General features: G+C 35.9%; 1 protein-coding gene across 2 annotated transcripts in view; it reads left to right on the forward strand.

Moving 5' to 3' along the window:
* Positions 1-14,117, forward strand: part of LOC100161710 (LIM/homeobox protein Lhx2) — a 99,597-nt gene that overhangs the window by 65,390 nt on the left and 20,090 nt on the right. For both annotated transcript variants that reach the window (XM_001945007.5, XM_008185414.3), the window contains exon 3: positions 11,689-11,796. In XM_001945007.5, coding sequence (XP_001945042.2) covers positions 11,724-11,796 — 73 coding nt within the window. In that variant the 5' untranslated portion in view covers positions 11,689-11,723. The remainder of the gene's footprint in view (positions 1-11,688; positions 11,797-14,117) is intronic.

A 14,117-nucleotide genomic window follows, 5' to 3' on the forward strand; every position in this document is an offset into this window, starting at 1 on the left:
CTTAAAAACTCAACTCCTTAACAGTTAACAAGGTGTATGTGTATTAATGAGTACATAAATATCCCGAAGGGCCATGGGCGTTTTTTCGTTCTCCTCGTAAAGCCAACACCGGGAAACGTGTAAGTGATCCACTCATATATATAGTCATACAAGTTTCCTGATTCCGAATAGTCGAGGTCCTGAGTTCATAATACCGTCATAATATTATACCTGTGTGGCTGTGTATACACTATTAATACGCGCCCCAGTCATTATATCGTCGCGTTTATTTTACATTAAAATTAGGTTATATTTTAGAATGTATGAAAATCTAATTCATCGCACTTTGTGTAATAAACTTTGTTACTGCACAATTCTCATTAATAAGTAATCCCTTCCCAATTAACCCATCAGACCCTAAAGAAAATAAATTATACCTCTTAAAAGAACTTCGCCAAGTTGATTAATCCATTCAGTTTTTTGAATTAACCTTTTTAAACTCCGAAACAATTTCGTCAGAAAATCCTTTAATCGTGTTACGGAAACTTATATTTTAGTTCAACGTTTTGATTTACTATTAAATACATTTTCGGCTTTGCTTATTTTATCAAGTATAGTAGAAATTCTCACATAAACATGTTAGTTAAATTCAATTTGTTGTACGCTATACATTATAGTTGGAGGAGTATAACGCTCAAAACGAAATCATGTTAACTGTATTGACATAATGGAGGTATTACTTAACATAATTTAGTTGCTGGGTTTGCGCCGCGCTGCAGTATATAGAAGAAAAATCGATTCGGTATAACTTGATATTTGCGGTTTACCAGTAATTTCAAACCCTTACGACAAATTTATATGATAAATTATAATAAATTACCTATTGATTTGTAATTAAATAATTTTCAAACCGATAACGATGTCAATGTTCATCCTAGTAAAAATTACCAAACTTGTTTATTAACACAATATTATTTGTTCCTCGGCTAATTTATTCGCTATAATTTTAGTTATTATGTATTATATTTCCAAGTGCTGTGAGCGATTTCACTAGAAACGAGTTATAACAGCGGCTGATGCGAAGCTTCGAATTCCCGATATCGATGATACTATCAATATATGTGTGTATATGTTGAATACTAATAGCTTATTTGAACTGAATCACATTTATTTATTTTGATTTTGTTATTTCAATATTCGTAGAACGTTTTTAGTTGTTATACTTTCTAATGTTCGATTTCTTTGTAGCATAAACTTTAGGTATATACTCGACGTATGGTTCTAAAAATATGAACTGCCTGCAGAGAACGGGTCGAGTTACAAGAGAGTGAAAAATAGTTTTGTTTTCATCGTATTAATAGATACCACGTAATTTTTTCGTTACCGAGAGTAGATTTTAATAAGTCTGTCTTTTAAATTTATTGTGGATATGGCCGTAGAAAACATGTCATAGCATGTACACGGAATATAATATAGAGTAATATATTATATAGTGTTAAACGTTTATGAGATTTTTGTCGTCACACTTTCGTGTGTCGTTAATTCGAACTTTCGGTAGCCTCGCTAAGGTCGACACATACGACATACTCTAAAACCATCCAGTGTAAAATATTACCCAATATGTCGGTAACAACTAATAATCGGTGGTGGCGTAGTTATAGCAGGTTTTCCGGGTACCCAATTCCACCAAAATTAATTTCAAATAATTGATATTTCCATTATCGCATAATAAAAACTATAGTTATTATATTGTATAATAATTCAGTTTATTAATATGCATTTATGAAACTCTTAGTATACATTTTTTTAAATATTTTTTTTATATATTTTATGTAGGTAATGTTATAGATAATGTCTACATCGTCCTCACCAGTTTATTGCGATCCTGAGAAGAATACGCCTTTAGTAAAACATAAATGTTAAAAGAATGTATAGCTAGGAATGTACGATAATCGTAGATCAGTGTGACTTTATGTATAATATAGACTATTCTAATTTATAATTCTCTACTCGTTTGTACTTCATCTTAAACAATAAACGGTATATACCTAAATGTGGGAACATATACTTACATACCTATCTTTGGTAACAGAAACAAAGAAACCTGAAACAGAAACGATTTACGAAAAACGGACGACAGATAAAGACGTCATCATGTCGGTGCGTGTATACAACAATATATACATATAGTATTTACCTACGTGGTCGTGTATATACATAAAATGTGTGTGTGTAGGTAAGCGGCGTTCGGAAAACCGACCCAAAATGTATATGCGTATATTGTATTTATTTATTATTTTTTATTTTTATTTTGTGAAATTGTTTCCGTTTTTGACAGACAATATCGCGTTATCGGTCTCGGGACAGTTTCGAAATTGCCGTGCCGTATAATATACCTCGCGCGCACAAACACACACACACACAAACAGCAACAGACCAACGCACTCCAATCGAATTCCCAATTTTCCGCGCGGTTTATCCCGGGGATGATAGCGGGCCGGTCCAGACGGAAAATTGGCCGTTACACATATAATATATATGTATACACATATACGCGCACCCACGCACGGCCTTCCACCCGCATCGCCGCCGGACAATATCGTATACGCGTATACGACCCATGTTCTTTCTCAATCAAATCGCACACTCTCCTCTGCCTCTGCCCACCCGACCGTCCAGCCGTTCACCCCAAAGTCGATACACGACCTCCCACTCGGCCTTAGATGAAACGTTATGTTTCGGCCGGAAACGTGTGCGGACAAACCGTGTACACAATATAATATTATACTATATGCAGTACCTTTACGTCTTTCGACTATATGCATACCTATTACCTGCACAGTTTAAGAATTTTTATCATTATTATTACGAGTTGTGTTTGCGAACTAAAAATTATTATCAGGTATAATATTAATTACTACTATATAGGTATTATGCGAGGAAAAAATATGACGATCGAAAAAATCAACAATAAATCACAAACCGCCTGCTGCTGTCGTACGCATGACCTGCGTAGCATATTTTACATAATATCTATGTGCGCATCTATGATGAGCACCCGTGACTAATTAACGAACGTCATTAAGATATTCACACCGGTCGGAGGCGGAAGTTTGAAACGCGCGCGCGGAGGCGGACCTTCGCACGAACGCGATCGTTTTAATAATATAATGCCGCCGCGAATAACACGCCGATTTTATTACTATTATTATACTCGTTTAGCGTCGTAACCTAACGCTGTCTTCAGGTAATTTTTTACCTCTCGAACTTGTTTTTCAAAACTGCGCCAAATTGTTGCATTCCCAGATGATACGCTGCAGTGACGCAGTGTGCACTGCAACTTGCAATGTGTGTACGATAATTACCACGATTATTGTGTCTGGACCATCCTACGGAAATCCCTCGACCGCGATTCCCGCATTATGTACTACGCAACTTTTGCGTAATAATGTACTATAGGATATTATATATTATTATTATAGATTCAAGAAAATTTATGTATTTAAATACCTAGGCGTTAACATAAATAGCAATACCAATATGCATGATGAAATTAACGATCGAATGGCATGCGGTAATCGATGGTACTATAGTATAATGAAACTACTTAAATCAAAACTACTGTCACGCAACTCAAAGACACTATTGTACCACAGCTATTTACGACCAATAGTCACATACGCGAGAGAAACTTGGTCACTGATCAAAGGAGATAGCAAACGTCTACTATTACCTTCGAAAGGAAGGTGCTGTGGAATATTATTGCCCAAGATATAACACGGAGTTGCAAGCATACGAGAGAAGAAAAAATCAAGAACTATAGGGGCTATATCACAGGCCAAAAATATTATATCATATATAAAATGCAAACGTCTAGAAGGGTTTGGTCATGTCTCGAGAGCGGACGGACAAGTAATAAAAGAAGTGCTAGTTAATAAAATAAGCAAAAAACGTCCGATAGATGGGTGGATGTCGTGGCTATCAAGACATCAAAAATATAAAAGAGAACTCGATCTTTAACGACGCATATGGCAGAAAGAAATGGAGAGGTTTTATGATGGCAGCGATGGCCCTTAATGTCCCGACCAGCTGAGGAAGAAGAGAGGATGTTACATTATTATGTGCGATTCTAATAATTATCGTAAATTTTTAATATTCACCCGCAGTACCTATCGCCTGCAACTAATTGGCGAAAGACGAGTGCAGCGATGGATATCGACATATCGATAATATTGTATTGTACGTGGCCCATGAATAACTATATATATTACTAGCCGACCCATCATAACTATATATATTATTAGGTATTATATAGGTACTGTTGACTCGCTTACTTGAACATATTATTATTATACGTTTTAAACTGTAGTCGTTAAAAATCGTATTTTTTTACAATCGATTAAATAAGTACCTACTACGTTTTATTCCGCGCGTTGTTCCCTAACTTTGTAATAACTCACCGTTGTGGTGACATCGTGTATTGTTTTCTTTTAGGCATATAAATAAATCGGCATTGCAGATAATTTATAACGCATTAGGACGTGAATATAATGTTCGTTTTATTTCCACCGCTTTTACTCGTCGCAGCGCGACAATAATATAATATTATGATGTCCAATGTTCATATTTCATTTGTGTACAGTCTAGTAGACTTCTGGACGTTGGAATGCCAAGAACGTATACAGCTTTTAAAAATCGAATATAATATTATGGTATACAAATATACAATATTGATTTATATGGTGTGACGTATATAAAGCCGTAATAATCTATTATATCTATATCAATATTTTCTAGACCTTGTTGCTTTGTAATTTCGGGAATTTTTAATACACCTTTCGATAATGCTGCGTGTATAAACGATACAAATATAATATTTTCTGTGCTATAGTATTATTATAGTCATATGACATCGATCAAATTATAATTGCAAAGTACGTCACCTATATTCACGAACAAAATGAACTGAATACATAATGAATAATGAGCAGGCAGTTATAATAGAAAACAAATGGGCTCATAATATATTATACCTTATATCTATAAATAATAAATACAATAACAGTATAACAATTTAAAGTAAAATAATAAAAACATATTAAACACTATTAGTGAAACATAAAATAAATTATTGTTTTATCAGACTTGATTTCATTCTAATAATAATAATGAGACATTTTGTATTACTAACCTATAATATAACAATTAACAATAATTGAATACATCGTATTGTACTTTTTTATTTCAAACGATATTTTAATACTTTACATCTATATAATATAATAATATATTTATATGGGAACGTGGATAGTGAGAATATATTTACGACTTCCCAAAAGCTTTCGGTCTCACCCGCTAAAGACACGGGAAATCAAAATCGAATCCGATTGGATGGATTGGCTAAACTCGAAAAGGTTCTTTTTTCACCGTCGTCATCCCCTCACACTTCGCGCACAATGTCCGCGCCACTGTTTCCGCAGCTGCAGAAGTGTATATAGTCGTCTTCTTAGGAAACCCAAACGAAAACACGAAGCTTTTAAAAAGCTTTCGGGCATCGGAATTTGCGTAATGACGCTAAACTAATGTATCGGAGGTAATAAAACGGAGGGGAGACCGAACGACGGCGGCGGGGTGAAAGATAAACACAGAACAAGAGAGAGGCATTAACTATAAAAGTAAATGGAATCTTTTAACGGAATTCGAAAGTATTGGATGTGACAGGGACAACGTCGCGCGCACACAGAGTAAACCGGGGTGAGCGGTGGTATAGTGGAAAGCGAGATAGACGATGAGGCGACGATGGCGGTGCGGAGTGCCGTGTGAGAGACGGAGAGAGAAAGACAGACAGACAGACGGACGATCAGAGGACGGGACGGAAGAGAGTTTTTCTAATGCATTTCGCATTTTGTGTGTGCAGCGGACGGCGCATTAACACAATGCCAAAGTGGAAAACCCGTGTTATTCTTTTTAGAAGCGTCTCCGCGCGCAGTATCCTGCAGACTTATCTCCCACCGTCGCCGCCTCCCCGACACACACACACACACACACACACACACACACGCACGCACGCATATATATATATTATATACACTGTTTTAGACTTTAGAGATCGGGCTCATAAATAAATGGAACCGGCGGCAATATCGTTTAAGGGGAGCGACGTTCATGTGCGCGCACACACACAAACACACACGAGTGGTCGTAGCGTACAACTTCTGAGAACAGGCGGGTTAGGGAAGGGAAAAAAACCGCAAACCACTCTACAAATTAATTCTGGGGGCTAGGAGAATCAATACTCCCCCTCCCTCCCCTCAACAGTCTCTCTCTATCCGTTCACACATACACACGCATTCACTCGCTATGTCTTTCGCTCTCTTTTGGATTGATTGCCTCGGTGGAAAAGCTATTTTCATCAACGCTAATGAACAATACGAATGGGTTTTCCGCCCGGCAAAAGCTTTTACGACGAATGAGATCTTCCGCCGCCCGGACCACGGAAGAACGGTGTGCGTATACGTGCGGGGCGGTGCGGGGGTGGTTAGCGGGTGGCGTGCGCGAAACGTGTGCCGGCTAATTGTGAATTGGACGCGCGAGCGGGTCAGCATAAATTTGATCAAACTGACGCTTTTAGTGGGATTACCAATAATCCCGTGTAATATTCATTGTTCCCTCCCTTCCTGGCGCCGTGCCCTCATCCCACCAGCACACAGAGCCGTTTGCGTATCCTGCTCGCGCTAAACTCATCAATACACACACACACACACACACATTGATGCACACAATGCTGTAAGTGAGTGTAGGTCGTAGGGTAATTAAATTTTTTTTTAAATTACCGATAGTGTATCGACTAATTTTGAATTCAATTAACCGTGTACCTATATATATTTACGCTTGTGCAATAGAGATATAAAAATAAAATAAATAAATAAAACATCAATATCATCCACATCCGGTCGCTGCAGGTCCGTTGCCCTTCCGCCGCCAACGCGAACTAAATCATTTCCAGGGTAATGATAAAATATTTCCCTTCGGTGTACATCAGAAATTGTCTTTAAAATAGTATGAATGCATTCGAGTTACTGGCACAGCAGCCGTGTATATGGAAACGTAGGTACCTATATTGCAAGTAGGTATATGTATTATAAATATATATATTATAGTGCTGCGAGGAAACACTTAAACAAATTGGCCAAGTTTTCCGAGTATTTTGTTTGGCCTCAATTACTTTTATTACGTAAAACCTTAATATAATGTTTTTCGAAAAATGAGTTTTTATTTTGTCACCATCAATCATAGGTTATATTAAAAGTTAGAGGTGATGGATGATTTATCGTAGAAAATTTGGTACTATTTTGATCTAATTATTATTTTTTTTCCCCGTACTCGAATTGTGATCTTATTTTTACACATAGTTTATCATCACAATTCGAATCCAGCCGAGTACAACCTGCAATGTTAATTTACTCTTGTAATCAAACGATTTTGGTGAGTTTAAATCTATTTTTGAAACCTCAATCTTACCTGTATTTCAAATCACCAAGTCTTTGCACAATCACACTCGCAATGTGGCACACTGCTTATTAGCATATTATACGACGAATGTATAATTACATTTTCAAAAACCTCAGAAACATTTTTTACACATAATTAAATACTGTAAAAAGTAATATAAATTAATTAAAGCCAATAATTGCCAATACAAATAATATACACTCGCGTTTTTTTAATATTTAATTGGTATTTATTTATGTACCTATACCTATACGTATACACATAATAGGACACTTATACATGTAGGTACATACATACGTACGTACATACATGTCCATGTGTACATAACGAATTCTACCCTTTTTTGCATAGTCTGTACCCAACGGCGTTTCCGTCGCTAATTTCCGGTTTTCCCCAGTTCGTTCCGACGAGCTCCTATTCCATTTCCTCTTTTTTTTTAAATCCCATATTAATAAAGGTTCCATCAGATCGATGAGCCTTGAACAGAATTAATAACAGTCAGCGAAATTTAAACATCACAGCGGCCAATGCGTACGTCACTATAAAATTCATTAAAAAAATGAGTTAGTGGATGGCGGAGCAGTGAGGGAAATCCAATTCCATTATTATTATTTTTTTAAATTAATCGAGGAAACCCGGCGCCATTGCTGTTGAACACCTAACACAACTATGTAATGTTTAATTATAAACATTTCATTAACTTTTAAAAACCTAATGGCTTTTTTTCGGATTGTTCGGAATCGATGGGTTGGAGGTTGGGGGTAAAGCCGCCGCGGTGCGTCGGCAGTGGCGGTGCTTTCATCAAAATTATTACTGTGCTTTAGGGAGCCCGTTTTTTTCTGTTATTCATTAAACGAATGATACATCAATTTTATCCATTGTGCCGTTTGTTTGTTCAGTAATTTCCAAAATTAAACAACCGACAACCTATACTATATGCGCACCGGCACCAAATATATTATTCTCGCCTCTCAGCCCGGAAACGGGGAAATTGGTTTCTTAAACGCTAAACTAATTTAATTTCGTTTCTTGATTGCTGTTGGTTAGGCCCGATTGTTATATTATACGGTGGACAACTAGTGATTTATTCAAAACTACCCCGTATAAGTATACGTGATTTTAACACGATAATTAGGAGTCATTTATGGAAGTCTGCGTTTTCAAATGGCTTTTAATTCAATTCAAATGCCTATATACGTCCATATACGACGGTGCCTGTTAATTGAAATATTTGTTCCGTCATTTTCTAACTTATTCGCAATCTCACGTTCCGTTTAATTATTTCCCGCAATTTCCTTTTGCTTTACGCATAAAGCGCGCAGACGGATTTTAACTTTATTCCATACCATCTGTTTACCGTTTTCGAGCATTGGGCGGGTAGCTATTGTGTTCCTAAAAAAAAAATTAATAAATAAAAACCCATTAGACTAATTTAGTGAGCCCGGATGTTAATGACGATGCATATTTATTTTTTCGTATTTATGAATACGCCTAAATCGGAAATAAACTCATTTATCACAAGTGTATTACATTGAAAACTATTTTAATGCTTCCACACAATAAAAATTAACACTACACAATTATGCTAAGGTTTTTAGTATTAAAAAATATAAAAACACTTAATTTTATTCTATGGTTCTATTATGCTTATTTAGAGTTGAGACAATTAATTAAACTACCAAAACATAATGCGAATACAATCAGGAACAAAAAAAAAATAATAATAAATACCATTTACAAATATTTATTTTTCAAATTTAACTTTATTCTAAATCCAATTCAATTAAACTACCCACAGAACATTAAAGTGGTTTTTTTTTATAAATAAGTTGGAAGTAATATTACCTTTTCAACAATTTTACTTTTAGGATCTAAGTAATTACATTTTATAAATCCTACCGCATAACAATCAAAACTTAGTTCTCATTACATTAAGAGTTTTTTTTTAGTTTTGGTAACTGGCAAGATCCATTAAATAAAAACAGTAGATTAAATTAAAAAATTGAAATACTCCATATATTATAATATAATGCAAATACTATAAAACGTTTTCGTTTCGTTTTAAGTTAAAATTAACTACCTATTTAATAATTTATCGTGATAAATTTTACAGTATATTTTTTTTAAATAAATGTAAAAACGAAAATATTCAACCCAACAAATTCGGATAAGACATTTCTTGCAAAGCGATTCAGTAATAAATGTTCAAAAGTTTGAAGGCACTATATAAAGCACCGTAATCTAAATAAACAAAACAATATGGTGTAATAGAAACGGTGTGAAATTTTCACAGTGTTAATTCACTATTTCACTGTAAGTCTTAATTTAAAAAAATTCGTAAAAAAATATAAATTGAACAAGATAAAAAAAATTGAATACAATACCTAAGTCTTTCCGTTGGAGTGTTTACGCATATACGTATGCGGGTTAAGTTTGTGAAAACGAATACACATATAGGTTTATATACTATATAATATAATATATTCCGTTGCAATCTACTAGAATGATGTGTCTGATGACGTGGAGTAGTAAGGAAAAAGGTCGAAAATTGAAAATTCACATAGGATTCACATGTTATTGGTGTGAGAGGGTGGGGGGGAGTACCGCGTTTTATATAAATTCTCTGCTGATTGAGACGAAGCGGGTAAAAACACGTTTCTCAAAGGACGACCTAATTGTGACGATTGCCTATCGGCCGCCGCCACCGTCGACAATGAACCGTAATGAAACGATTGCCCTTCGCTTCCGCCGAAAAGGGACTGTTGATTGGGTTCAGGAGACCGTGGATAAACCATCAGCTGCAGCACTCTATCCTTCCACTCATCCCCTCGCAATGGTCACCCATCTTGATTTTTATTTTTTATTATTTTCGTCGTCGTCGTTGTTATTGTTGTTGTCGTCATTACGTATTATTATATAATACATAATATACAAGGACAACCATCGAATATGTTTCAAACTCTGCAGATATCACACTCGTATATAGTCATGTATATGTGTATGCGCTCGTCGAATATATTTATAATATAATAACCAACGAGAGATGGGAGGGGAGTGAATCCGTCGCATAAGGGGGAGTGCGCACCGAGCAGACCATGAAAAGGTTTTCTTTCATTAGCCGTTCTTAAAAATCGGATTTCTTTTCTATAAATGTATTTACACACACATATGTATACGTATTATATACATACCAGATGTAAGAACCACCGTGTATGCGTTATATATATAATTATAGGTATGTGTCTATGTATGGATAAGTTTTAAAGAAAAATATATACATATTTGAATTTTTCGCACCGCACCGCACACAGCTAGTGTAATGGAGGGGGTAGTGAAGAGCACGCGCATACGTGATTATAATGCGGTTAGGTTTTATGTAAAGGCAAATGAAGCAAACGAGTGTTCGGTTCGCAATCAGCGGCGGTGCGGGGGACGGCCGAGGAAATACCGACGCCCGTCGGTGGTGGTGAATTGGAGTTGATTGAGTGTACCATCGAGACGTGCCTTTTTGTTGAAATAAAATGCGTTCATTATATTGCTAACACACACACACACACACACACACACACACACACACACACACACACACACACACACACACATACGCATATGCGCGTGCGCGCACACACTGTGCAGACAGACACACGAACGTATGGGGGAAAAATTGCTGCCGGGAAGGAGAAATAATATTGGTCTTTTTTATTTTTACTTTTTTTTTTCGTCGGCGAAACAGGTGGACAATTTAACCTTAATACGAGTTCTGCATAGGGAATTACTGTGAAAACTTCTTCTTTTTTTTTTAGCCCCGGGATTTCTTTGATTATTTAGAAGTCGGGAAAAAGAACTTCGTGATTATCAGCACGTTCTCAACGAAACGTTAAAAAAATAAATCCTGAGATTTAACACGACGTTTTAATAATAATATATTCTCACGATGGTGAATTGGATCGCATATGGATCTGTATACCTATATAGTGCAGTGTGTGTATATATAAGGTATACTTCCTATTCCTACTATGTATATACGAGTTTTTATCTACCGTTTTATAATGATCGTCGCTGTATGACTGCTCTACTACAGTTGTAAGGAAATAATAAAACACAGTGTAAAACTGTATGCGATAATCTATATTTTTTTGTTAGTCATCATTAACTGCACGCCGTGGCTAACAGTTGGTATATTTTTAACCGTTTCAGATGGACACCTACTGCTGCAACAATGGACGCCCGGGATGGATGTCCGTAGTAGAAACGCCGTTGTAAACTGTCCGACTGGTACGACGATGTTGAACATTGTAGAAAACGGTAAGTCACTCGTGAATATTAAAAATCAAACCCCGCTCCGGTCGCGTGGTGTACGTATAGTTTAGTAGCAGATATATTATTATATATATATATATATATATAAATGGCTATGTATATATGTTTATTGTGTGTACAACGTATACATATTATATATATATGGTAGCAATATAGCGTTGGTGCAGTATAGTATTATAGTCGCGTGTCACTCGTAAAGAATGAAAATGGAACATTTCTGTTCCATAATGCATCCGACGTTAGGAATACGGGTGTTAAATAAATCGTGCGCGCCGAAGAGTAGAAAATGCGCGGAAATGAAAACCGACCGTTTTGGCCCTGGGGAGGGAGATGAAGAAAAAACGACGGGTTATTCCTTGGGCGGCCATTTTCCAAATTGAATATGTGTGTAACAATACATAACCCTTTGTTTTGCGTCCGTACATGTATACGCGAATTCCCGATCGGAACCTGACCCTCTCCCACCACCACACCAAACCCTCGGCGCGGCGCCGTCCAAATAAATACGTATACACCTATATACGTGGTATATAATATGCTCTCTCCAAAGTTTTTTTCACCTCCGTTGCAGTTCTATTTTTTTTTCTCTCTATCCTCCCCCTTACTCTTGGATTTACAACCTACGGGATTTCGGGTACACCTATTTAGTGTTCCGGCTGCGGAATTATTAGTTACACATCGTGTCAGTGGTCGGAGGGGTGAGAAGGCGGTGGATATATAGAATCCACAATATCACACACACACACACATGTAATTTATATAATGATATAACCGATACTGCACTATTAGTAAGCCACTATTTATAATATACATTATATATTTGTATGTACCGTTGCGCACATATATACGAAGTGTATTAGAAAAAATGTCTCTCATCTGTCAAAACCAAAAGTCGTCTCCGCTCCAAACGCGTCTGTAAACCGACAACGTCCGGCCCCGGCATAAACGAATATTGAAAATCCCTCGATATTAAATTGGCTCTGTGTGAGAAACGGTTATATCCGCTGCGTTCCATATACACATTTAATATTCTCCCATCTCCCAGACAACGGCGATGACAATATATACGCACGTTCCTACTGGTCTTAAAGGTCTTCTTATATTTATATATATTATTTAATACGTATGAGAGGAGTGGTATAGTAATATATTATAGGAGCGTGTGCAGCAGCAGCGCGGATGATGTCCCTACAATCCATCCAAAAGTCATTTCTGTTAAATATTATTTTTTTTTAATAATAATAATATATTGAGAGAAAAAATAGCTCTCTACCGTTCGTGTTATATTGAAAAAATATATAAATATATTTATTTATAAATCCTTTAACCGAAGAATGTTCCTTCAATAATAAATTGTTTACGCGTTGGTCGGAAAACGCGCATGGTTCCCACAGAACATAAATTTGATACATATAAAATAGACCTAGTAAAGAGGGAGTATACTGCGTGTGTATACAGTTTAGAGTTTACACTTTAGACTATGTGTGTAAGCTGCAGCGGTGTATGAATGGGAAAAAGTTCTATTGGTTGGCTACCGATTGTATGTGGCGTTTATAAAATACGTATGTGACTAATGCATTACGGTGTGTTCCGTTTTGGGGACGTATATAAAAGACGAGAGAATCATACATTTTGTCACACTTTTATTTTCGACGAAAAACAAAAAACAAAATAGGATGTTCGTGCTATAATAGGGCTATATTATGTTACTATGGCTATAGGCGAGGTTAAACGACGAAAATCGGATCTTCTGTTTATTTTAATGTTTCTGAACAATACCGTATTAGCATAAAAATATCACTCTTTGACGTTAGCAGTGAATGTTGAAACGTTAAACGCTATTTATTTTGTTTAAAATGAATTATTTTTTTTTCTCAACCTAGACATCACGCGTAAGGAGATTTGAGTGTATTATATTTAGGTGTACCTATGTTTGATCTTATAAGTTAATTTTTCTTTGTTAACTATTTTTGTTTGTGTTTTCTCTTGTTGACGTTACGCGTAGAATTTTTATTTTCCATACGCGTCGTCTTATATAGTTATATCTCGATTGTCATCGTCATGTAACACCCTAAAAAGTCGTGTAGTTGGAAATAAATTGCGTCCTTAATCACGTTTTAGTTTCATAATAATTAAAAGCCATCGTGATAAAAATATTAGTACCATCACTCGAATCGTATACGTTTAAATATAAACACACAGTTGTTTGTATCGAAATTCACGAAAGTATCTATTTCCATTGGTAATATTTGATTGTTTAAACAGAAATGAATACGTCAGGGAAGAGTAAGATCGAAAACGATTAA

The sequence above is a fragment of the Acyrthosiphon pisum genome, chromosome A2 (genome assembly GCF_005508785.2).
Source record: "Acyrthosiphon pisum isolate AL4f chromosome A2, pea_aphid_22Mar2018_4r6ur, whole genome shotgun sequence".
In the NCBI taxonomy this organism is placed as follows: domain Eukaryota; kingdom Metazoa; phylum Arthropoda; class Insecta; order Hemiptera; family Aphididae; genus Acyrthosiphon; species Acyrthosiphon pisum.